The following is a 25,738-nucleotide window of genomic DNA, read 5'->3' on the forward strand; positions in this document are numbered from 1 at the left end:
AAATCCAACGGAAGGAAATCTCATTTCCTTTCACAAAGCCCGAAACAAGTGTGTGTCCGCCCTCAGGAGAGCCAGGAAACAATATATCTCCGTTCTCAAGACCGAACTCTCTTATCTGTCTCCCTCTTCCAAATCCTGGTGGCGTCTGGTCAAATCCGTTTCTGGTGTTTGTTCCCCCTCCATCCCCTCCCTTACCTCAAACGGCTACACAGCTGACTCCGCACGTGAAAAAGCTGAATGCCTCAACTCTGTGTTTGCCTCTAAATCTTGTGTCCCAAACCCATCCCTCTCTGTACCCACCATACCCAGTCGTACCCTGCTGCTTCTGGACTCCGTGTCCTTTCCTCCTGACAAGGTGGAAAAGTTTCTGTCAACCCTCGACTCTGATTCTGCAACTGGACCCGACGGCATCAGCCCACGGGTCCTAAAATCCTGCTCTGCTGCTCTATCTCACCCTCTCTCTGTTCTCTTCACCCTCTCTTTTGCTCAAGGTCAACTGCCATCTGCTTGGAAATCAGCCAACATCACCGCTTTGCACAAAAAAGGTGCAAAAACAGATCCTAGCAACTACAGACCAATCAGCCTTCTCCCAATTATCAGCAAAGTCATGGAATCCATCATTGCTTCTGATATGAAATCTTTCCTCTTCTCCAATGGCTTGATCTCTGATCATCAATTTGGTTTCAGACCAGGTCACTCTACTCTGGACATGCTGCTTCTGCTGTCTCAACAATGGATGGAGGTCCTCAATGCCAAACAGGAAATTAGAGCTGTCTCCCTCGACATATCACGTGCCTTCGACACGGTCTGGCACCCGGCTCTGCTCACCAAACTCTCCTCCTTTGGTATCCATGGAAATCTCCACGCATGGCTGGCGGACTTCCTCTCTAGTCGTCGTCAACGTGTGGCCCTGAATGGGTTTCTCTCATCTCCTCTTCCTGTTCAGGCTGGAGTTCCCCAAGGCAGTGTTCTGGGCCCCGTGCTTTTTCTGGTCTTCATCAATGATCTCTCTGACTCTCTCGAAAATCCTCTCTATCTCTTTGCTGATGACTCCACTCTCTGCCGCTCCATTCCTCTTCCCTCAGATCGGCAGTCTGCTGCCTCCTCACTCTCTGAAGACCTGGACAAAATCACAGACTGGTCAAACAAGTGGAACATGTCTTTCAATCCTGACAAATCTCACACTCTTACTATGTCTCTCCGAAAAGATCGACTGGACAACCCTCCCATCTACTTTCTCAACAATCCTCTCCAAGAAGTTCTGTCGCTCAAGATTTTGGGTCTCACTATCTGCCATGATCTTTCTTGGGAAAACCACATTTCCAAGCTGGCCTCCAAAGCCAGTCGCCGACTGGGCATCCTCCGTCGTGCGAAGTCCTTCCTCGGCACACCTGAGCTCCTCACCACATACAAGGCTTTCATCCGCAGCTCAATGGAATACTGTTCTCCCCTATGGGCCGGTGCTCCTGCCTCACACCTAGCTCGGCTTCACGCTGTTGAAACCAAAGCTTTCAGAATTATTGGAATCTCCCGCGATGAAGCTATCTCTGAGGGCCTTTCACTCACTCACCGCAGGCAGGTAGGTGGTCTTTCTGTCTTCTACCGACTCCTCTCCGGCCTTGCACCCCCAGCTCTCTCTGTGCTCTGTCCCCCAAATATTCCTACAGGTCGCACAAGATCTGCCAGCAACCCTCTGATGGTTAAACTGCCGAAATCTCGGCTCTCCGCTCACCTTCACTCTTTCATTCCTCTTTTCTCCCGCCTCTGGAACAAACTCCCTCACTCCCTTCAATCCCACTCCTCCCTCCAGGTCTTTAAAACAGCTGTTCACCACCATCTCTTATCTTCCCCCATCCAAAACCTTGATCTTTTCTACCCCCGCTAATTCACCCCAGATCCACCTTGTTTGAAATTCCAACTTCTTTCCTGGAAGTCCTGGCAGTGTCCATATGTTTTATACCTCTCCCACTGCCCCCTTCCCACGCCCCCCCCCCCCCCCAAAGCCCTCACCCTCTCTCAGATCTCTCGATGTCTCCATGTCTCTCGGTCCCTGCTCTCAAATGTTGTGTTTGTGTCCTTCCCCCTCTCTCCCCATCTTGTCTACCGCTCCCTATGTTATGTTTTATGTGTCGGTTTGTCTTTCTGTGTGATTAATGTTCGCTCTTTCACTAGCCTCGATCTTGTATACAAAAAAAAAAAAAAAAAAAAAAAAAAAAAAAATAGGGGAATATTTACAAGCGGATATGGAGGCCAAATGCCATATCCGCAACATTGCACCCTTCTCTACCCTCGGGGCGTCCCGACCCGATAAATTTTTACCTATTTTAGTGTGGCACTCAGATGTAGTTCCCTCTACTATTAACTCTACCCTGAGTGCGACAGTTTTACAGATATTCACAAATGAGTAAATATGTCCCCCTGCGACGTTGCACCCTTCTCCTCACAGAAACACACCCACAGGATAACCGAATTGCGGAAAGAATTCGCAAACTAAACATACAGCCGGTAGGGAGCATTATTTACAAGACTACGCTGATATTTACACTACGATCCAGGACCTGTTTTTGGAGGAACACATGCAGATGTTATGCATAGAGAGAGCACGCATGCCAGCATCGATACACCAACCCACGAGTGCTCTGTGGCCTTACGGCCTTTAATAATGTGCAGAGCACCCCTTCCCAGCACCAAAAGCACCACCCCAAACACCAATCGGTGCAGTCACCATTGTTCATTAAAATAAAAACAACAACCCCTAACCCTGCAGGTGTCTCTTGCTTTTCGTGTGGTGCACTTGGCCTTCTGGCTTCTTTAAAAATAAAGAAAGGCGCCAACCGCGTCCATTTCTGTATTGTGGCCGTCAGGGGGCCAACTAAAAGTGGTTCACCTGTATGGCATAGGTGCCACGTTGACCCATAGGTCCATCCACGGGTGGTGCTTGGCCGCAAAAGAACTGCGGTCCATTGTGGGTGGCCACCAACATTGCGGTCCATATGGTGTATCGATCCAGGCAGCAAGCAGCGAAAGTGCAGGCCCACAACTGCGGAGCCAGCACCTCTCTCTCCTCTCTCTCTGCCCCAAAGCCAGATCCTCGGAGGTGGGAGACAAAAGAAGAAGACAAGTGAGTAAGGTGGTAAGGGCGCAAAAGTGCACGCAATATAAGATGATGCACACTGGGGGCACATGGGAAACAGGTGAGACAGGTACGTTCCTACCGTACGCCCCCCCCCCCCACCAGGTAACCTACATGGCCCCTCCCTTACCCCTTACTGTATCCACACAACACAACACTACCCATAAACATCTACTTTACAAATCAACAAACATCCCTACTGTCTTCCCCGTTCCTCCCATATACCAAATTCGTCTTCTCTCCCTCCTAACCAACCAAATTTGCCATTTTCAACTCTCATCAAAATTTGCCATCTCCAACTGAATATCAAAATTTGCCATTACCAATTCATCATCAGTCCCTCCTAAGGAGGGAGAGATGGAATCACCCCAATGTCTCATCCACGTCGTGATGCGTCTCACCAATCCACAGCAATCTCATTTCCTGCAACAAAACAAAGAAAACAGGTGTGGAGTCATCATCACCACAGGTAAGTGGCTGCGTATGGTGCGACAGGTTCATCAATCCTAACTATTTCCTAAATGACTTTAACAACTTTACATTACCCGGGGTCTTTCCCTGCCAATCCATTGACCAACTTACACTATGGGTTCTAAAAACCAATTCCCATTGACCAACTGTGGTGCTTTTCAATTTGGGGTCTCACTCCCCCGATTCATCTCCCGGTGCCCTCGCACAATTTCTGGGCTGTGGCGTGTACCTCTCCCAGCGGGTCTACCCACCTGCACACCTCCACCACTGCGGTTGCCTCCGAGCTTACCTGCTCCTTACCCTAACCTAACTACCTGGGGAAGGCCCTCTGGCACTCTCCCCACTCGGTGCCCTCTCTGGCACTGGGCTACCCGGGTCCGTCCTCCGGATCCTCGGGCCCCATCCACTACTCTACCGGCTCCCAGAGCCCACCTGCGGCCTCACCTGGCCGACATCCTCACAGTGGTGGAGTGCCCAACCAACTACACAAACTAACAGGCTACACGCCCAGCCATTTCCACAACACTAATGCACCCATCCACAACACCATTCTGCAACCGCACCACAAATGCCAATATCCAACCACAATTTACCTATACCCTCTACCTAACACTTACACTACCCGCCCCGGGTATCCGTGATGGGGGTCCACTCTTCCCCCATTCACACCTTCGCACCATGCACACCACTCCGTACCACTTACTCCAACTCTCTCCACACACCTGTACCTGCACACCTGTGCTCTCACACCTGGTGCCACCTGCACCCTTCTCTCCCCAAGCGCATTCGCGCTGATTCACAACACTCACTACTCACACACTGCTCCACACACCTGTCCAGTTGCACACCTGTTCAATTCTCAACCACACAGCATCATCTCATCTAACTACTCCCCTCTGAAACTTGCGCTTCCCAGTCGTCCCTTTAAACTATTGCGCTCCCTCGTCATTATCATCCACACTAATCTACCTGCGTCCCCCCGACAGGTATCAGTCACTAACTAACCTTAACGTCACCTAATGTCATCTTCGCTAGATCCCTACAATATAACCTAACCCACCCGGGCTAGTTTTCACTGCCATACACCCCATAATCTATTGCGCATTTGCCCCCACATATGGGAAGGGCGGCAGGGATGCCAGCCTTACCCACCGGGCCCATCGCTCACTACCAATTTTGCACATCAAATTTCAACAAATCAAAAATTTGCCAATCACTACCCATCATCTGCCAATCACTACTGCCAATCCCTTGCCAATCATCAAATTTTGTTTTTCTCTAATTTTGGGTCCAAAACACTAACCTCATCACCCAGTCTACTCACTAATGCCTCTCGGTGCGCCAATTCCTGTCCAAAGCCCGGCTTCGTAAAGCCAAGCCATGAATGCGGGTTGTTCTGTGCCAGCGGCTGGATGCGTCCGGCACTCGGTGCAGGGACGGGGGCTTACCCGGGCCGAGATCCCACGCACCATCTCGGCGTGGAGCCATCCAATGTCCCGATCTCGACCTGCCGGACTGCCTCAACAAAAAGTGGTCGCCATGACGACCCTTTCTATCGGGCTGCCCGCTCCGCCTAGTGGAGCACGGACGCGGCCGTTCAAAGCGAGGCCCAGCACGCACCGAGGGCCCGATTCGGCTAAAAGTCGCTCTAACCTCTAAACCGGTTACCGTCGATGCTTCACCTGGACGCTTACACCCCGCAGCCCGTTCCTTGCTCACACATCCAGCCGTTTCCATGCTCCTCGTACCTTTCCTTACACACCCAGGTACACCCATTCCACTCACAGCCTTGGTCACACACCTGACCACCGAACACTTTGGCACACATTCGTTGGTCGCACACCTCACCAACACACCTCTTCGCGCCCCCTCCTCTGTCACCTCCTCTGTGACAATCACAGGTGTGCTCTCATTCGCACACCCAACCACGTGCCTCACCACCAACTCCAGCGTGCATTCCCACTCACGCTCTACCATTCCAGGTGTGCATCCTTCCATCCCAGGTGTACATCCTCGCTCACCTGTCACAACCAACTCACTCTCCTTGTCACTCTCACTACTCTCACCTCCATTCTTGACAGCGCACTCACCCTTACTCTTGACAGCGCACTCTTTCCTCATGCACCTGTCCGTCACACACCTTTCTCGCGCACACTCTCCCGTTACACCCTCTGTAACACTCACCACAGGTGTGCATTCTTCCTTGCCTTTGACAGCGCACTCTTTCCCCATGCACCCGTCCGTCACACACCTTTCTCGCGCACACTCTTGCGCACACTCTCCCGTCACACCCTCTGTAACACTTACCACCCCGCGCTTCCATGTGCTCCCTCGCACACGCGCTACGACCGACTCACTCTCGCCAGCACCCTCACTCCTTGGCACGCACTTTTTCCTCACACACCCCAGAGTCGGACTTTCTCGCACACCTCCTTTTTCGCACACCAGACCTGTCGCACACTTCACCAACGGCCTCTCACGAACACCCGGGTCCATCTCGACCCCCAAGCTTCTTAAATCCCCTGGCGCATCATACGCACGACCATATTGGTCACCACTTACACCGGGTCCTCTTCCTCTTCGCTTCTCCTCCATCACCTGCGAATCCCTCATCCGGTTAATGAGCACATCATCACGATCCAAACACAGACTTCGGACCAATTCTTTTATCTCCTCTTTTATCTCTTTCTTATCCCCTCTCCGTCGCTTCTTAATTTCGCTCATCCCTTCTTCCATTTCTTCTAATTTCTGCTTCACCTCTTTTATTCCCCGGTACGTCTCCTCAAGCTCGTCCTCCAAGGCTACCTTGACCGTTTCCATGTGCGTCCTCACCTGCCGGTCCTTCGTCTCCATTACCTCTATCACCTCGTCCAACCTCGTTGTCAATCCCTCACGTACCTTCTGACATTCCCTCGTCGTCGCTACCAAGTCATTTTTTTAGGTCATTTTGTGTCGCTTTTAACCCTCCTATTACCGCAGTGTTCCTTTGTACCTGCTCCACTATCTCCGTCTGTCCCACCGTCAGCTGCTCCACCTCCTGCGTCAGGTCCTCTATGCCCCCTTGTAACTTTACAGTCCCATTTCTCACCTCCTTCTCCATGTGCTCCTTACAGTGCCTCACCTCCTCGCGCACTCCTCCGACCTCCTCACTCACACCTCTTCTGATCTCCTCTCCCATCACTTGCATCTCCTGCCCAGATGCCACCCTCATCTGCTCCATTTCCTCCCTGTGAGCATCCAGTTTGGTTTCTACCCCCATTCTGACCCCCTCTATCTGCTGCCCCATTTGTTTAACTTCCCTTTCCGCTTGGTCCCTCATGTCCCTCAATTTGCCTTCCATACTATTTTCTAACCCCTCTAACCCCTTTTGCATCCCTTCCATTTGATTCTCTTGAGCGGCCATTCTGTTTTCTACCCCCATTAACCCCTCCTGTATTTCCCCTAATCTATCGTCTAATTTCCCAAATTTCTTGTCTAATCCCTTAAAATTATTGTCTAATCCCTTAAAATTATTGTCTAATCCCTCACCAGTACCCCTCGCTTCGTCCCTCATTACCCCCATTTGGCCCTCTAATCGCTCACCCTGAGCATCCATCCGGTTCCCCATTACCCCCATTTGGCCCTCCAATCGCTCACTATCAGCCCTCATTCCCACAATTTGGTTTCCCAACCGCTCACCCAATCGCTCAATTTGGCTCCCCATACTCATCTGTACAGCTGCCTGTAGCTGCGCAATGAGGGCCTGCATGTCAATCGGCTGCATGTTAAAGCCCGTTGATACAGCGGGCTCGGCTACCGCGCGCTCTTGCGAGGCGCCATTTTGCGCGCCCGCAACGTCGGGCGCAACGACGCTATTTTGTGCGTCTGCTACCCTCACTGCTTCGCTCTCCTCACGTCCCTCAATTTGGTCCTGGACCGACCCTGCCTCACTCTCCTCTACCGGACCCCAGCCGACTTGGTCTGCCATAGCGCGACTTTCAAAATTCGGGTTTTTATATTTTGTAAAACACAATCAAATTTCGCCGTTATAATTTCGAGCGCGTAAAACGCGCTCCGGATCGAATCTCACTCCTCGACACCAATTGTTACCCTAATGGTACAATTGGTGTTCCAAAATTTGGGCTAAATGAATTTAGTCCCAGGTCCGAATCCGACACTCCTGACACCAATTGTTACGGACACGACTTAGATGTTATGATGGGCCGAGCGGAATGGCTGCCGTGTTCGCACAAGTTACCCGATTATACTCGAACCTTGGCCGAGTCGCGCTACGCTAAATCAATTGAGGAAAGGACACAACGGCTGGGTTTAAAATGACACGACACCAGGGGTACGGTTCTCAAGACCTCCGGAGGAGGTTATAATATTGCGGAAGGTTAGATTACAGGGATGAGAGGGACAGCATAGAAAGATAGGCACTTAGACACACTTATCTTATTCCCGACAGACCACAGATAAACGGGACAAAACTGACTCACACGGGGATTGATGGCAAGGAGGGGCAGGTCTTGGATGGCTCAAGGTGCACCTTGGCTCAGGGGCAAAATCGACCCGGTCCGGTCCAAAGATGCGGGGAGGTCGCTCAGCGCTCGGAGGTCGCGACTTGTCTTTCCAAGCTGGGGGCGCATCTGACCTCACGTCCGGTATGTGGCTGCACATATCCGGCGGGGAGTGACACGCCCTCGGCTCGTTAGCTCCGCCCCAGATGGAATCGGCCCGCCGCTTCTCACTGGCTGCGGGGGGTTACCGGGCTCCGCCCCTGACGAGGAGCTGACAGCCAGCCCCTTCGTGGTAACCCCGTGGAGCGCATGGGCAATGGCGGCTAACCAAGCCGGAGTGAGGACGCACACTCCCCGCGCCGCGCCGCCCCCCTCTGTTGTTGTAGTTGTTGTTGTAGTTGTTGTTGTTGTTGTTGTTGTTTCATGGGGAAGATGGGAGGAGGTATGGGGAGGTCCTTAACTCACTACTGGTGCCATACAATCACATTCTGGTGCAACGAAGAGTCAGAATTAATGGAAACGAGTCCTTAACTGACATAGACTAAGAATAACTAGCAAGATGTCCGAAAGTTGTCTACGTGAGATGCGGTGGACCTGGGCACGACATTTAATGGGGGAAAAAGGGGAAGGTCGGTTCTACAGAGTGTTATTTACAGGCAATGGGACTAGAGAATGGGGGATTGGGGATAGTTGGGGAGTATTGGGGAAATAGGGGAATATTTACAAGCGGATATGGAGGCCAAATGCCATATCCGCAACAATATATATGTATGTATATATATATGTATATATATATATATATATATATATATATATATATATATATATATATATATATATATATATATATATATATACACAAAGAATTAAGTTAAGCACCCCTACACAACGAATTAAGGTAAGCACCCCCTAATATATATTCTTTGTGTATATGTATACATTGGCATATATTCTAAGGTATGTGAGATCAAATAATGATTGGTATGACATTAGCAATTATCCATTGATGAAATTGAGTGATCAAAGTGAAAAAAAGTGATTGGTTGAGTCAGTGATCCGATCACGTGGGTCCTACACACGTTATTGACGCAAAGATCGCTAGAGGTCTTCTCAGAACAATGACTGTACGTTAGAAAACATAAACGTCATCCACACTGTCCGTGATGGACCTATAGCTCCATACTTAAATTGAGGTGAAAATATGCCTAAAATTCCCAAAAAATTTCACCTTAAATTATTCAGAATAAAATATTGAAAACGGCATGATTGTTATGTTTTTATGTGACCATAATATCACTTCTCCAGAAAATATAGCAATATCATGGGTATATTACACTGTTTTGACGACAACAAACTTGTAATGTGCGAGGTTGTAAAAAAACGGGGGGGGTGCTTAACTTAATTCTTTGTGTATATGTATGTATATATATATATATATATATATATATATATATATATATATATATATATATATATATGTATGTATATATATGTATGTATATATATATATATATATATATATATATATATATATATATATATATATATATATATATATATGTATATATATATATATATATATATATATCTATATATATAAAGTAGAGTTGGCCTCTGTGTCTGTATCCTGATGTATCTACGATCTCTAAGATCTCGAGAACCCGTGGACGGATTTGCGAGCGGAAAGTACTGTTCGACTCGGGATGGTCCCAGGAATGTCACGGAGACATAAACATTTAAAAAATTTCGGGTTTTAAAATTAGCGTATTATTAGCACTAGCAGAAGAGAGAGGGATTCGAAGGGAGGGAGCGCAGCGCTTCTAGCGCTTCTGACTACAGCACACCTTAAAATTAAAAAAACTTCGGGTTTTAAAATTAGTGTGTTACGCGTAATTAGCGCTAGCAGAAGAGGGAGGGAATCTAAGGGAGGGAGCGCAGTGCTCCCTCCAGCGCTTCTGTTAGCGTAATTAGCGTATTTCGGAACGTTAATTTTTCAACTTCATTATTCGGAATCAGTACGTCCCAGAGAACCTTCGTAACGTTACTTTTTCAACTTCATCCGATTGACATGGGACCAACGGCATGTGACAAAGAGTGAAACATACAGGCTACATTTATTTGACGACAATGAGTTCCGACTTCCGACCTCGGTGGGATGACAGGCTGAGTCAACCCCCCTGGTGTGAAGGGGGAGGAGGAGGGGAGGGGGAAGAGAAGGGGAGGGGAACGAGGGGGAAGGGGATGGGAGGGGGGAGGGGGAAGGGGGGAGGGGGAGGGGGAAGGGGGAGGGGAGGGGGGGAGGGGAAAGGGGGGGGAGGGGGAGGGGAGGGGCCCTTCTTCCCCTGGGCACCCCCGCACCCTTCCCTCCCCCCTTCCCCTCCCCCCTCCCCCCCCTTCCCCCTCCCCCCCCATTCCCCTCCCCTCCTCTTCCCCCTCCCCTCCTCCTCCCCCGCTTCCCCCTCCCCCCCTCCCCCCCGTTCCCCTCCCCTCCTCTTCCCCCTCCCCTCCTCCTCCCACTCCCGTGCAAAGCCGGGTACCTCTGCTAGTATATATATATATATATATATATATATGTATGTATATATATATATATATATATATATATATATATATATATATATATATATGTATGTATGTATATATATATATATATATATATATATATATAATATATATATATATATGTATGTAGATATATATATATATATATATATATATATATATAATATATATATATATATATGTATGTAGATATATATATATATATATATATATATATATATATATATATGTATGTAGATATATATATATATATATATATATATATATATATATATATATATGTATGTAGATATATATATATATATATATATATATATATATATATATATATATATATATATATATATATATATATATATATATATATATATATATATATATATATGTATGTATATATATATATATATGTACAGTATGTATATATATATATATATATATATATATATATGTATGTATATATATATATATATATATATATATATATATATATATATATGTATACATATATATTTGTCACCTACACTACATCACACTGTTTGCAGATTGCCAGCATCTGATCGATAACGCTGCCGATTGTGTGGGGAGTGCTGTTAATGCTTGATTAAGACAATTGTTGACCGCCGGATGCACACACGGACACATGGACACAGGCACACAAAACGACCGAGCTCCTTTTATATATTAGATAAACACATTGACTTATCATTGATAATTGCATGAATTTACACTAAAGTATGAATATCATGGAAAAACCCAAACTTTTGCACAAAGGACTGTATATTTACATAGTTGAATATATATATTTTTTTTTCTGTAGTGGAACAAATACATATGTACATGTTTGGGTACGTCTGTCAGGTCATGTGAATCTGATTTCTTTTTACAGGTCATGTGATGTTGTATTTACAGATGAATATTCCCAGGGTATTCCAAAACCACAACAACATTGTGAAAACCCCCAAACATTTGAACAGTACTGTACTGTATATTTACATCAATAATGTTTTTTAAACTTTTCTGCAGTGAAACAAATACATACCGGTACATACATGTTAGACTTTGGTATGTTTGTTGGAATGATATTACAAGTATTGAACAGAATCTGATTTCTTTTTACAGGTCATGTGATGCTGTATTTACAGGTGAATCCACGGAAACTACAATGGAGACTGCACCTACATTTATGAGCTGCGCAGACACATGTCCGCAGGACTCGCCAAGTGAGATCAACCAGAGGACTTTTTACAAACAAGACAAACCGAATGAGGAAATGTGTGCACAGAATACTTTTCACAAGATTCTCAAAGGAAAGAAAGGTGAACATCAATACAAATGCAGAAATTGTGGAAAATCCTTCAGTCATTCATCCGTCCTTCAAAGGCACATGACAGTTCACATTGGAGAACGCCCATTCAAATGTATAAATTGTGGAAACGATTTTAAACAGTCATCCCACCTTACAAGGCACATGATAATACACAATGGTGAACGCCCATATCAATGCACAAATTGTGGAAAATCTTTCAAACAATCTTCCCACCTTACAAGGCACATGATAATACACAATGGTGTACGCCCATATAAATGCACAACTTGTCGGAAATCTTTTAATCATTCATCCCACCTCAAATCACACATGATAATTCACAATGGTGGGCGCCCATACAAATGCACAAGTTGTGGAAAGTCCTTCTGTCTTTCATTCAGCTTGAAAACACACATGACAATTCACAATGGAGACCGCCCATATGTATGTACAACTTGTGTAAAATCTTTTAATCAGTCATCCAACTTTAAATCACACGTGGGAATTCACAATGGAGAACTTCGCCCATTCAAATGCACAATTTGTGGGAAATATTTTAATCGGTCATCTCATCTTAAAAGGCACATGGTGATTCACAATGGAGATTCTGACATTGTGCTCAAACACAAAGAGGAAAAGTCCGTTTTGGTGATTGAGCGTTCAGTTCCCATTGGTTTTGGACTAAGTGCTTCAGAAACCAGGAAAATGATCAAACACCAGGATCTGACAAATGAGGTCAAGATAACTTGGAAATTGAAGAAAGCTGAAATTGTACCAGTGATAGTCGGAGCAACAGGGATGATCAGGAAAATCTTTGTTGATCAATCAACATGCATTCCAGGGAAAATAACTACAAACGAGCTGCAAGTGGCGGCTGTCAGAGGTTCAGTGAAGATTCAAAAAAGACCCCTTGAAATGAAGCTATGAGAAGGGGGTTTCCCAATCCGGTTCATGAAAAAATGATCCTTCACCGAAAAAGGAGGTGGAGATTTTGAGTTCCAGGAGAACTTCCTCCCACCTCCAAAAACCCACATATGGAGATAACAACCAACAAGAGAACGCCTGCAGAAATGCACAATTTGTGGAAAGTCTTTCGTTCATCCATCCACTCTTAAAATATACATGGGAATACACAATGGGGAACATTTCATACAAATGCACAGTTTGAGAACATCATTCACTCATTTGTGCTCAAAAGACATATTAAAATTCACAATGGTAAACACCCATGTGTGCCCCGGTTTAGAATAGGTGCACCTTGTGTCGGAAGAGGCGACTTAAGGGTTGGCGTCAGGAAGAGCATTCGGCCAGGAAAACATTGCCTCAAGAAGGGAACCATGATGATTGTCATGGTGCCCGCAAGGCTAACCCCCGCTCTAGCAGGGAAAAGGGCCTTAAAAAGAGAATTTATTTTTTATTTAAACACCCATGGAAATGTACAATGTGTGAAATGCTTCTGTTTTTTTTTTTAGTTCCCCTTTTTTTGGTTCCACATTGTCAGAAAAGGACATCTGTCCAACCTCAATAATGAAATTTCAAGCTTGTCGCCTCGAAACCTTGATGGTGCCTGATTAGCCTGTCCTCCGGTGTATGCTCCTCCTCCACCCCCTTCCCTTTCTTCAAATGGCACCACAGCCTATTCCACTTGTCAGAAGGATGAAGGCCTCAATTCTGTGTTTGCTTCTAAATCCTGTATCCCCAATCACCTTCTCTTCCCCAACTGCTCCTGCATTCTGTGTGATTTGCACCTCAGAATGTGGAGAAGGTTCTTTCAACGCTCAACTCTGACTCTGCTGTTGGTGACATCCATGCATTTTAAAATCCAGCTCATCCAGCAAAGGTGGAATTGCGAGTGCTGCATGTGAGTCAGGACTGGTTCCGCGACACCAAAGCCCTGACTAAAGAACCAAATTCACCCAAAGTGGTTCGCTCTTATCGACTGGGCGGTACTCGATGAATCTATATTGCCTTGCTTCAGAGACGACTTCCAAGCAGGCATCTCCTCGCTCACCGCATTGAGACAGCAACATGCCTATTCCTTCACTGTCTCTCCTCACCCTGTTGCCAAGTATGTGTGGTCCTTAACATCATGCAGTTAAATAATTTAACGTCTATCAGCTTGATTTGTGGACATGGATTCATCTGCATTGTTCAGTGAAACCAAGCTCTCACCCTCTGAGGACTTGCGACGCAACTGACCGGTCGGATTCCATCCTGTGCACACCCACTGGACAAAACTGTTTTGAGCGTGTTCACAGCCAACCCCCTTCCTAACCCTAACAACTCGGTTAGGGTTAGTTGTTAGGTTTAGGGTTAGTTGTTCGGGTAGGGTTGTTAGGGTTAGTGTCGGAGCACACTACCTATTTGTAACCTGCTGAAGTTTATTTGACAAACTTGTTAAATGAGATAGGTTACAACCTAAAAAGTCGTGAGTGAATTCGTCGCTGCATTGATGTTTGTGACTGATGTTGTCGTGTTCCTGGTGATTAAAATCTTCATTTTCGGGCCCCCAATTACTTTCATGGGCACATTTATCCACGTTGTAGCGCTGCCCAGGCTGACCTACAGGTGCAGTTTAATATCTGAATGTCCTTCTCGTAGCCTTAACCTAAAGACGCTTCCCCCACAATGCAGTGGGGATCCATTACCCTGGACAAGGGTCTCATAGCCCAGGTACTGTCAGCCGGAGCCAGCTGAGCCGCGACTTGCATGGGGCAGGGTTGTCACTCCCTGATATAGCTGAAACAGCTGCCCCATACACACATACAGTCACGTGAAAAAGTAAGTACACCCCATGTGTATACACATACATGCGTCAGTATACACACATACACATGCACATTCCTACATACATATACACTTCCACATACACACATATACATACATATACATACATATACACACACATACATACATATACACTCATGCATGCACACACACATACATACATACACACACTCATACCTATACATGCATACATATACACTCATACATACATACACACACTCATACCTATACATACATACATACATACATACATATCATCATACATAAATATCACACGCAAATCATCAAAATCTAAACAGTATTTTTAGAATTCAATTTTTTTTAAACCACATCACTGTTCATATCGGTTAATATTATTCCATCGTGTTTCTAATCGTGATATCGACTGTACGCCTTTCTTTAGGAAAAAAAATGGAATGATTTTGTACCTCTTCTTCAGCTCAGAACTTCAGGATAGACGACATTCTGATAAAAGTTCTTTTTCTCTCTTTGAAGTTCTTGGCAAACATTGTTATATTGTCACTGCCGCCAACACGACGCCATGGCATTATTCATTACATTCATTACATTCATTCATTCATTTAATGATCATTAAACATTATTCTTACGCTCATTAAACGTTCATTAAACATTATACGTTCATTAAACGATTACGAAAATAAAAACGAAAAACATTACGAAATCACGTTCACACCGTAACGTCAAACACTACCTTGCACACAAACATCGTCACAATGAAAACAGCGTCACAAACGTTACGTTACGTAATTCAAACCATGAACACATTGAATATTGGAGAGCACATTGCCCAAACGATTTGTTTTCTCTGGTACGTTTATCAAGTAATCAGATGTACATACACGTTAATCTTACAGCCGCCATGTTGTTGCTCGCCGTCGCTGCGAACGTTATGTGGGAGTCCAAACCTGAGAATGCTGGAGGCCCTAGCTGAAATTGGAAAAATAATATAGCCTATTTTACTCCAGGGGATCTCAGGATTACCCACCCAAAATATCGTTGTGATCGGTTCAGCCGTTTTTGCGGTACCTTCGAACGGACGGACATTTGGTGAATTAGAGAGAGCTTCGTAAGCGAACCTCTATGGCAATTGCATGTATATGTAAATCCATTCAAAATTTCACTGTCATTCCCCATTCCCTTGGGAACAAAATTTCATGTTATCATTTCAAATGTCCCTTCCATGATCCGCCATCTTGTCCCTTCCATGATCCGCCATCTTGCTCACGTGATCTTGCTTGGTCTGGCGCGACCGATAAATTATTTTCACCTGGTGATTAAAATCAATAAATTACAATGCAGTACTTCACAGAGCGGATATTGAATTTGAAACCGCTCATCATTTACGCCAGCTACACCCACTTATTTTTTCCACCAGTTAGTTACACGACACCGGCTTCAGTTTCCCGCCAGCTACACCGACTTCAGTTTTCCGCCAGCTCCACCAACTTCATTTAAGCCAGGTACACCGATTTGAGTTTTCCATCAGCTGCACCGGTTTCAGTTATTATACAACAAACCAACAACCCATTACCGATTGCGACTGACCATTGTCGATGAAGCTCTCACTCTACGCAATGCGTATTTTCATATTAGTAAGATGGTTGTGATGTCTTTTCCGCTCTTCTTCTTCTTCTTCACCACACCTGAGTTTGACTTACGTGGTTCAACCCATGAATTTAAAGCCTGTGATTGGCTGTGGGGCAAGAGAGAAACAGGAAGCTGATGAGGGTGTGGCTCTTTTGTGGAGTGCTTTGGACTTTTTACTCAGAAAGGGGGAGGGGGTGTACTCAATTTGCCGATAATGGACGGATGGCTTGGCAAGCGCGAGCTTGCTGTTTGGTAGATGAAAACACAACCCTGGAATGTTGCTGCTGTTGTTTCGAATGCAGCCGGTGGCTGCTGATTGCATAATTTCTCTGGAAACGCTGTTGTGCCGCTGATACAGTGCCCCAATTACCAAGGCAGCACCCATCAGGCTATCCTGGAATGAGGGATATCCAAGAGAAAGGTGTTTGGTCATCCAACAAACACGTCCCACAAATAAACAACAACAACCTTTGTGACGTTGAACTCTGAAAACACCAACAGGGGTGTATCTTCTAGCTTGGCTTGTCGAACCTTATTTTTCCTCTTTTTTTTTTTTTCCTTTTTTTTTCTCTCTCTCTTTCTTTCTTCAGCGTTGGATATTTATGTGTGAAATACGTTCTGACAAGATTATCGCCTGGAAATGCTCCAGTAAAACATGCAGGTGGGGGTGACTTGTGAAAAAACAATTGAGAGTGATTCGAGAGAATTAACGCAACAGACAATGGGAAAGAGAAACAATAGTCGGCCAGTGTTGGAGCGTGGATCCGGTAACCGGTTCGCGGGAAGCGCACAGCGAAAGAAACTTTTCATACAAAGTGAGTTGTGAGTAGGGGAAGAGTTGTGGAGATTTCGGGTTTTTAATATCTTTGTGAGTAGAGGAAGAGTTGTGGAGATTTCGGGTTTTTAATATCTTTGTGAGTAGGGGAAGAGTTGTGGAGATTTCGGGTTTTTAATATCTTTGTGAGTAGAGGAAGAGTTGTGGAGATTTCGGGTTTTAAACATCTTTGTGAGTAGAGGAAGAGTTGTGGAGATTTCGGGTTTTAAATATCTTTTGAGTAGAGGAAGAGTTGTGGAGATTTCGGGGTTTTAAATATCTTTGTGAGTAGAGGAAGAGTTGTGGAGATTTCGGGTTTTAAATATCTTTGTGAGTAGAGGAAGAGTTGTGGAGATTTCGGGGTTAAACATCTTCGTGAGTAGAGGAAGAGTTGTGGAGATTTCGGGGTTTTAAATATCTTTGTGAGTAGAGGAAGAGTTGTGGAGATTTCGGGTTTTAAACATCTTCGTGAGTAGAGGAAGAGTTGTGGAGATTTCGGGGTTTGAAACATCTTCGTGAGTAGAGGAAGAGTTGTGGAGATTTCGGGTTTTAAACATCTTCGTGAGTAGAGGAAGAGTTGTGGAGATTTCGGGTTTTAAATATCTTTGTGAGTAGAGGAAGAGTTGTGGAGATTTCGGGGTTTTAAACATCTTATCTTCGTGAGTAGAGGAAGAGTTGTGGAGATTTCGGGGTTTTAAACATCTTCGTGAGTAGAGGAAGAGTTGTGGAGATTTCGGGTTTTAAACATCTTCGTGAGTAGATGAAGAGTTGTGGAGATTTCGGGTTTTAAACATCTTCGTGAGTAGAGGAAGAGTTGTGGAGATTTCGGGTTTTAAACATCTTCGTGAGTAGAGGAAGAGTTGTGGAGATTTCGGGGTTTTAAATATCTTCGTGAGTAGAGGAAGAGTTGTGGAGATTTGGGGTTTTAAACATCTTATCTTCGTGAGTAGAGGAAGAGTTGTGGAGATTTCGGGGTTTTAAAGATCTCATCTTCGTGAGTAGAGGAAGAGTTGTGGAGATTTCGGGGTTTTAAACATCTTATCTTCGTGAGTAGAGGAAGAGTTGTGGAGATTTCGGGGTTTTAAAGATCTCATCTTCGTGAGTAGGGGAAGAGTTGTGGAGATTTCGGGTTTTAAACATCTTCGTGAGTAGAGGAAGAGTTGTGTAGATTTCGGGTTTTAAATATCTTTGTGAGTAGAGGAAGAGTTGTGGAGATTTCGGGTTTTAAATATCTTTGTGAGTAGAGGAAGAGTTGTGGAGATTTCGGGTTTTAAACATCTTCGTGAGTAGAGGAAGAGTTGTGGAGATTTCGGGGTTTTAAAGATCTCATCTTCGTGAGTAGAGGAAGAGTTGTGGAGATTTCGGGGTTTTAAACATCTTATCTTCGTGAGTAGAGGAAGAGTTGTGGAGATTTCGGGGTTTTAAATATCTTCGTGAGTAGAGGAAGAGTTGTGGAGATTTGGGGTTTTAAACATCTTATCTTCGTGAGTAGAGGAAGAGTTGTGGAGATTTCGGGGTTTTAAAGATCTCATCTTCGTGAGTAGAGGAAGAGTTGTGGAGATTTCGGGGTTTTAAACATCTTATCTTCGTGAGTAGAGGAAGAGTTGTGGAGATTTCGGGGTTTTAAAGATCTCATCTTCGTGAGTAGGGGAAGAGTTGTGGAGATTTCGGGTTTTAAACATCTTCGTGAGTAGAGGAAGAGTTGTGGAGATTTCGGGTTTTAAATATCTTTGTGAGTAGAGGAAGAGTTGTGGAGATTTCGGGTTTTAAACATCTTCGTGAGTAGAGGAAGAGTTGTGGAGATTTCGGAGTTTTAAACATCTTCGTGAGTAGAGGAAGAGATGTGGAGATTTCGGGGTTTTAAACATCTTCGTGAGTAGAGGAAGAGTTGTGGAGATTTCGGGGTTTTAAACATCTTCGTCAGTAGAGGAAGAGTTGTGGAGATTTCGGGTTTTTAAAATCTTTGTGAGTAGAGGAAGAGTTGTGGAGATTTCGGGGTTTTAAATATCTTTGTGAGTAGAGGAAGAGTTGTGGAGATTTCGGGTTTTAAATATCTTTGTGAGTAGAGGAAGAGTTGTGGAGATTTCGGGGTTTTAAATATCTTTGTGAGTAGAGGAAGAGTTGTGGAGATTTCGGGTTTTAAACATCTTCGTGAGTAGAGGAAGAGTTGTGGAGATTTCGGGGTTTTAAACATCTTCGTGAGTAGAGGAAGAGTTGTGGAGATTTCGGGTTTTAAACATCTTCGTGAGTAGAGGAAGAGTTGTGGAGATTTCGGGGTTTTAAATATCTTCGTGAGTAGAGGAAGAGTTGTGGAGATTTCGGGTTTTAAACATCTTCGTGAGTAGAGGAAGAGTTGTGGAGATTTCGGGTTTTAAATATCTTTGTGAGTAGAGGAAGAGTTGTGGAGATTTCGGGGTTTTAAATATCTTCGTGAGTAGAGGAAGAGTTGTGGAGATTTGGGGTTTTAAACATCTTATCTTCGTGAGTGGAGGAAGAGTTGTGGAGATTTCGGGGTTTTAAAGATCTCATCTTCGTGAGTAGAGGAAGAGTTGTGGAGATTTCGGGGTTTTAAACATCTTATCTTCATGAGTAGAGGAAGAGTTGTGGAGATTTCGGGGTTTTAAAGATCTCATCTTCGTGAGTAGAGGAAGAGTTGTGGAGATTTCGGGGTTTTAAACATCTTATCTGCGTGAGTAGAGGAAGAGTTGTGGAGATTTCGGGTATTTAACATCTTCGTGGGTAGGGGAAGAGTTGTGGAGATGTCGGGTATTTAACATCTTCGTGAGTAGAGGAAGAGTTGTGGAGATTTCGGGGTTAAACATCTTCGTGAGTAGAGGAAGAGTTGTGGAGATTTCGGGTATTTAACATCTTCGTGGGTAGGGGAAGAGTTGTGGAGATGTCGGGTATTTAACATCTTCGTGAGTAGAGGAAGAGTTGTGGAGATTTCGGGTTTTAAACATCTTCGTGAGTAGAGGAAGAGTTGTGGAGATTTCGGAGTTTTAAACATCTTATCTTCGTGAGTAGAGGAAGAGTTGTGGAGATTTCGGGGTTTTAAAGATCTCATCTTCGTGAGTAGAGGAAGAGTTGTGGAGATTTCGGGGTTTTAAACATCTTATCTTCGTGAGTAGAGGAAGAGTTGTGGAGATTTCGGGGTTTTAAAGATCTCATCTTCGTGAGTAGAGGAAGAGTTGTGGAGATTTCGGGGTTTTAAAGATCTCATCTTCGTGAGTAGAGGAAGAGTTGTGGAGATTTCGGGTTTTAAACATCTTCGTGAGTAGGGGAAGAGTTGTGGAGATTTCGGGTTTTAAACATCTTCGTGAGTAGAGGAAGAGTTGTGGAGATTTCGGGTTTTAAATATCTTTGTGAGTAGAGGAAGAGTTGTGGAGATTTCGGGTTTTAAACATCTTCGTGAGTAGAGGAAGAGTTGTGGAGATTTCGGAGTTTTAAACATCTTCGTGAGTAGAGGAAGAGATGTGGAGATTTCGGGGTTTTAAACATCTTCGTGAGTAGAGGAAGAGTTGTGGAGATTTCGGGGTTTTAAACATCTTCGTGAGTAGAGGAAGAGTTGTGGAGATTTCGGGTTTTTAATATCTTTGTGAGTAGAGGAAGAGTTGTGGAGATTTCGGGTTTTAAACATCTTCGTGAGTAGAGGAAGAGTTGTGGAGATTTCGGGGTTTTAAATATCTTTGTGAGTAGAGGAAGAGTTGTGGAGCTTTGGGGTTTTGAACATCTTATCTTCGTGAGTAGAGGAAGAGTTGTGGAGATTTCGGGGTTTTAAAGATCTCATCTTCGTGAGTAGAGGAAGAGTTGTGGAAATTTCGGGGTTTTAAAGATCTCATCTTCGTGAGTAGAGGAAGAGTTGTGGAGATTTCGGGTATTTAACATCTTCGTGGGTAGGGGAAGAGTTGTGGAGATGTCGGGTATTTAACATCTTCGTGAGTAGAGGAAGAGTTGTGGAGATTTCGGGGTTAAACATCTTCGTGAGTAGAGGAAGAGTTGTGGCGATTTCGGGTATTTAACATCTTCGTGGGTAGGGGAAGAGTTGTGGAGATGTCGGGTATTTAACATCTTCGTGAGTAGAGGAAGAGTTGTGGAGATTTCGGGGTTTTAAAAATCTTCGGGACATATCTGTCATTTGTACCATAGACCAGAAGTTCATCTCATTTACAAAATCGATCTCAACAAGAACGGCACTCAGTGGAGAGCAAACCTCCGCCTGTTGGCCATATCTATCACTCAATGGTGAAGAATCACTTAAAAATTTCTACTAGCCGGATCCGGATCCGGATCTTCACCAAAATTGAATCGATTCTTCCTTGTCTCACACACACAACCTGTCCAATAAGTTTCTTCGAAATCAATCCATAATGTTTTGAAATATCCAGCCACGTATCATTTTTGGCCCTAATCTCCCTATCGTGAAGAATCACAAAGAAAATTAAATAATTCTCATATCCGAATCCACATTCAGATTTTCACCGAAATCTAATCGAATCGTCCTTGTCAGACACCCAACCTGTCCAACCAGTTTCGTCCAAATCCATCCACAACTTTTTGAGATATCCTGCTATGTATCGTTTTTGGCCCCATCTCCCAATGGTGAAGAATCGCTTTAAAAATTCTTGTGGCCGGATCCGAATCCGGATCTTCACCAAAATCTAATAATTTCGACCTCGTCACACACGCTACATATCTGCCAAACCTCGTCCGAATACGCGCACAACCTTTTGAGATATTTCGTTCACAAACGGACAAACAAACGGACAAACAGATAAGGGTGAAAACATAACCTCCATCCACCTTTGGTAACAAGGTATTGAAGGAACTGCGCTCCAACGCGAGTCGAAAGAATTGACGCGACCAAAGACGGAATTCGTCTGAGTTGCTTTATTGAAACAAAACAGCTCAGGTATTCTGACAAAAGCCCGTTTATCGGGCAGCAATATATATACACATTTATGTCGGGAAGTTTGCCCGGCAAAAGCTATACCGGGCATGCCCGGGTGTCAAGGGCGAGCCTTGGAAAGGCGAGTCTGGACCTGCCCGGGCGTGTTTGGCTGCGGCCTGGCAAGTCGAGGCTGGGCGTGCCCGGGCGCTCTGGGCGAGCCCTGGAAAGGCGATAGCGGGCATGCCCGGACGCTCTGGGCGAGCCCTGGAAAGGCGATAGCGGGCATGCCCGGACGCTCTGGGCGAGCCCTGAAAAGGCGATAGCGGGCATGCCCGGACACTCTGGGCGAGCCCTGGAAAGGCGAGAGCGGGCATGCCCGGGAAAGACGAGACCGGGCGTGCCCGGGAGGTTCGGGCGTGCCCGGGAACAGTGAGTCCGGGCATGCCCGGGAGAGGCGCGTCTGGCCGTGTTCTGGCCGGGAGGCGATTGTGTGCATCCAGCGGTAACCGCTACACACGCCCCTCCAGAATCGACCTGCACCGGCAGGGTCAATTTAAGGGGGGTCCGGATGACCCGGCCGAAGCGACCCCTGGAGGGTCGTGGGGAGGGGTCCGATGTGGTGGTGGGTGGTCGAGCGGGGGGAACTGTGGACGGGGGGCGGCCTCGCCGCAGAGGAAGGGCCAACCGTGGTGGTCGGTCGACGTCCATGTGCGCCGGTTTGAGGTGGTCCACAGAAATCCGGTCCGGCCGGCCGCCGAAGTCGACGATGAAAGACTTGTCGCCCCGTCGAAGGACCCGGAAGGGCCCGTCGTACGGCGGCCGGAGTGGCCCCCGGTGCGCGTCATGACGCACAAAGACGTACTCCGCTGTGCGAAGCGCCGGGGGGACGTAGGACTGGGGGCCACCGTGGCGGGACGTCGGCACGGGGGCAAATCGTCGGGCGGCCTCCTGGAGGTCCGAGCGCTGGCGAGCGGCGGACCAGGGACTGGTAGCGTCGGGCACGAATTCGCCCGGGACGCGGAGCGGCTGGCCGTAGACGAGCTCGACGGCGGACGCCTGGAGGTCTTCCTTGGGGGCCGTGCGAAGGCCCAAAAGGACCCACGGCAGCCGGTCGGCCCAACCGTCGTCCTGAAGGCCGGCCATGAGTGCGGCCTTCATGGAGCGGTGAAACCGCTCGCACAACCTGTTGGCTTGGGGGTGGTAGGCCGTGGTGTGGTGCAGCGTGACCCCCAACGAACGGGCGACCGCGCCCCAAAGCTCAGACGTGAACTGTGGGCCGCGGTCGGACGAGATGTCCGCTGGTGCGCCGAAGCGCGCGACCCAGGTGGCGATGAATGCCTGCGCCACGTCGGCGGTGGTGGTGGAGGCGAGGGGCACAGCCTCCGGCCACCTGGTGGTCCTGTCCACCATGGTGAGCAGGTGGGTGAACCCCCGCGAGGGGGGCAGGGGACCCACCAGGTCCACGTGGACGTGGTCGAAACGCCGTTCAGGCACGGCGAAAGGTGCCAGCGGGGCCTGGGTGTGGCGGTGGACCTTGACCCGCTGGCAGACCGTGCAGGCGTTGGCCCAGTCGCGGATGTTTCGTCGAAGGCCGTGCCAGACGAAACGCGCCGACACCAGCTTCTGAGAAGCTTTCCGGCCGGGTGAGAAAGGCCGTGGATGGAGGCGAAGATGCGGCGCTGCTAGGAAATGGGCACGATGGGGCGAGGCTGGCCCTGGGAGACGTCGCAGAGCAGGACGGTGCCCGCGAAGGGAATGTCGGCCAGGCAGAGGCCTGTGTCCGCCGCACGGAGTGCCTGCACCGAGGCGTCGGTGGTCTGGTCGCCGCCATGAGCGCGAAGTCCACGCCGAGGTGGACCGCGTTCGCGCTGGCCCGAGAAAGACAGTCGGCCATGGCGTTGTCTTTGCCGGAGACGTGCCGGATGTCCGTGGTGAACTCCGACACGGCGGAGAGGTGGCGCTGCTGGCGGGCCGACCACGGCTCCGTGACCTTAGCCATTGCGTAGACCAACGGCTTGTGGTCGACGAAAGCCGTGAACGGGCGGCCCTCCAGGAGGTGTCGGAAATGGCGAACGGCCAGGAATAGCCCGAGCAGCTCGCGGTCGAACGTGCTGTAGTTTAACTCATTCTGCCGGAGTTGCCGGCTGAAAAAAGCGAGTGGCTGCCAAACCCCGTCCACCCATTGCTCATGGACGGCGCCCACCGCGTAGTTGGAGGCGTCCGTAGTGAGGGCGATGGGCGCGTTGAGCACCGGGTGAGCCAGCACCGTTGCGTCGGCGAGGGCCAGTTTGGCGCTGGCGAAGGCCGCGTCCATGGCCGCGGACCAAACAATGTCATGCTTGGCCGGCTTGCCCTGGAGGGCCTCGTAAAGGGGCCGCATGAGCTGAGCAGCACGGGGCACGAATCGGTGATAAAAATTCACCATGCCGAGGAACTCTTGGAGGGCCTTGATGGAACAGGGACGCGGGAACGTGGTGATGGCCTCGACCTTGGTCGGCAGTGGCACGGCCCCGGTCTTGGTGATGCGGTGGCCCAAAAAGTCAACGGTCGTCGCGCCGAAGTGGCATTTGACCGGGTTGACAATTAAGCCGTGCTCGCTGAGGCGACCGAACAGTGTTCGGAGGTGGAGGAGGTGCTCGGCACGGGACGTGCTGGCGACGAGGATATCGTCCAGAGAGACGAAAAGAAACGGCAGGTCGCACAGCACGCCGTCCATCAAGCGCTGGAACGCCTGGGCCGCGTTCTTGAGGCCAAACGGCATCCGCAAAAATTCGAACAGGCCGAACGGCATGATGACGGCCGTCTTCGGGACGTCTGCCGCCCGGACAGGTACCTGGTGGTAGCCCCGTATCAGGTCAATTTTCAAAAAGATGACCCGTCCCGCCAAATGGGCGGAAAAGTCCTGAAGATGCGGGATCGGGTACCTGTCGGGGGTGGTAGCGTTGTTGAGACGGCGGTAGTCACCACACGGGCGCCATCCACCCCCCGGCTTTGGCACGATGTGCAGTGGCGAGGCCCACGCGCTATCGGAGCGCCGCACGATGCCGAGGTGCTCCAATGCGTCGAACTCGGCCTTCGCCACGGCGAGCTTGGCTGGGTCGAGGCGGCGTGCCCTGGCGTAGACCGGCGGGCCCGTAGTGGGTATGTGGTGCTCGATCCCGTGCCGCACTGCGACGGCCGAAAACGTCGGCCGCGTGAGGGCCGGGAATTCCGCAAGCAGGCGAGCGAACTCGTTCGCTGCCGGGAGGGCGCACGCCAGTTCGGTCGGCGTGGAGCTGCTCATCGTGCATGCCAGGGAGCTGAAGGTCTCGGCATTGACAAGGCGACGACGTTTGACGTCGACCAGCAGCCCGTGCGCGCAGAGGAAGTCGGCGCCCAGCAAAGCCATGGGGACGCAGGTGGTCACAAAAGTCCATTGAAAACGCTGGCTGCCGAAGCAGAGGGTGACGACGCGTGGGCCGAAAGTGCGTATGGCCGAGCCAGTAGCAGCGACCAAAGAGGGGCTGCAAACGGCGTCCCGCCTGTCCTGCTCGGAGGCGGGTATGACGCTCAGTTGGGCGCCGGTGTCACACAGGAAACGCCGCCCAGATGCTTTGTCCCGAATAAACAGCAAGTTGCCCGAGTGGCCGGCGCTCATGGCTGGGAATGAACGCCGGCCCGGCCGTTTCCC

At 47.8% G+C, this 25,738-nt stretch overlaps 1 protein-coding gene and 1 long non-coding RNA gene across 2 annotated transcripts in view; one reads left to right on the forward strand and one right to left on the reverse strand.

The window, feature by feature from the left end:
- The window catches only part of LOC137427354 (uncharacterized), a 53,150-nt gene extending 38,672 nt beyond the window's left edge, over positions 1–14,478 (forward strand). The window contains exon 4 of the mRNA XM_068116792.2: positions 11,808–14,478. Coding sequence (XP_067972893.2) covers positions 11,808–12,898 — 1,091 coding nt within the window. The 3' untranslated portion in view covers positions 12,899–14,478. The remainder of the gene's footprint in view (positions 1–11,807) is intronic.
- The window catches only part of LOC144891992 (uncharacterized), a 707,648-nt gene that overhangs the window by 598,485 nt on the left and 83,425 nt on the right, over positions 1–25,738 (reverse strand). The gene's annotated exons all lie outside the window — the stretch shown is intronic.

This window comes from Myxine glutinosa, chromosome 5, assembly GCF_964187855.1.
Source record: "Myxine glutinosa chromosome 5, kmMyxGlut1.1, whole genome shotgun sequence".
Lineage (NCBI taxonomy): Eukaryota > Metazoa > Chordata > Myxini > Myxiniformes > Myxinidae > Myxine > Myxine glutinosa.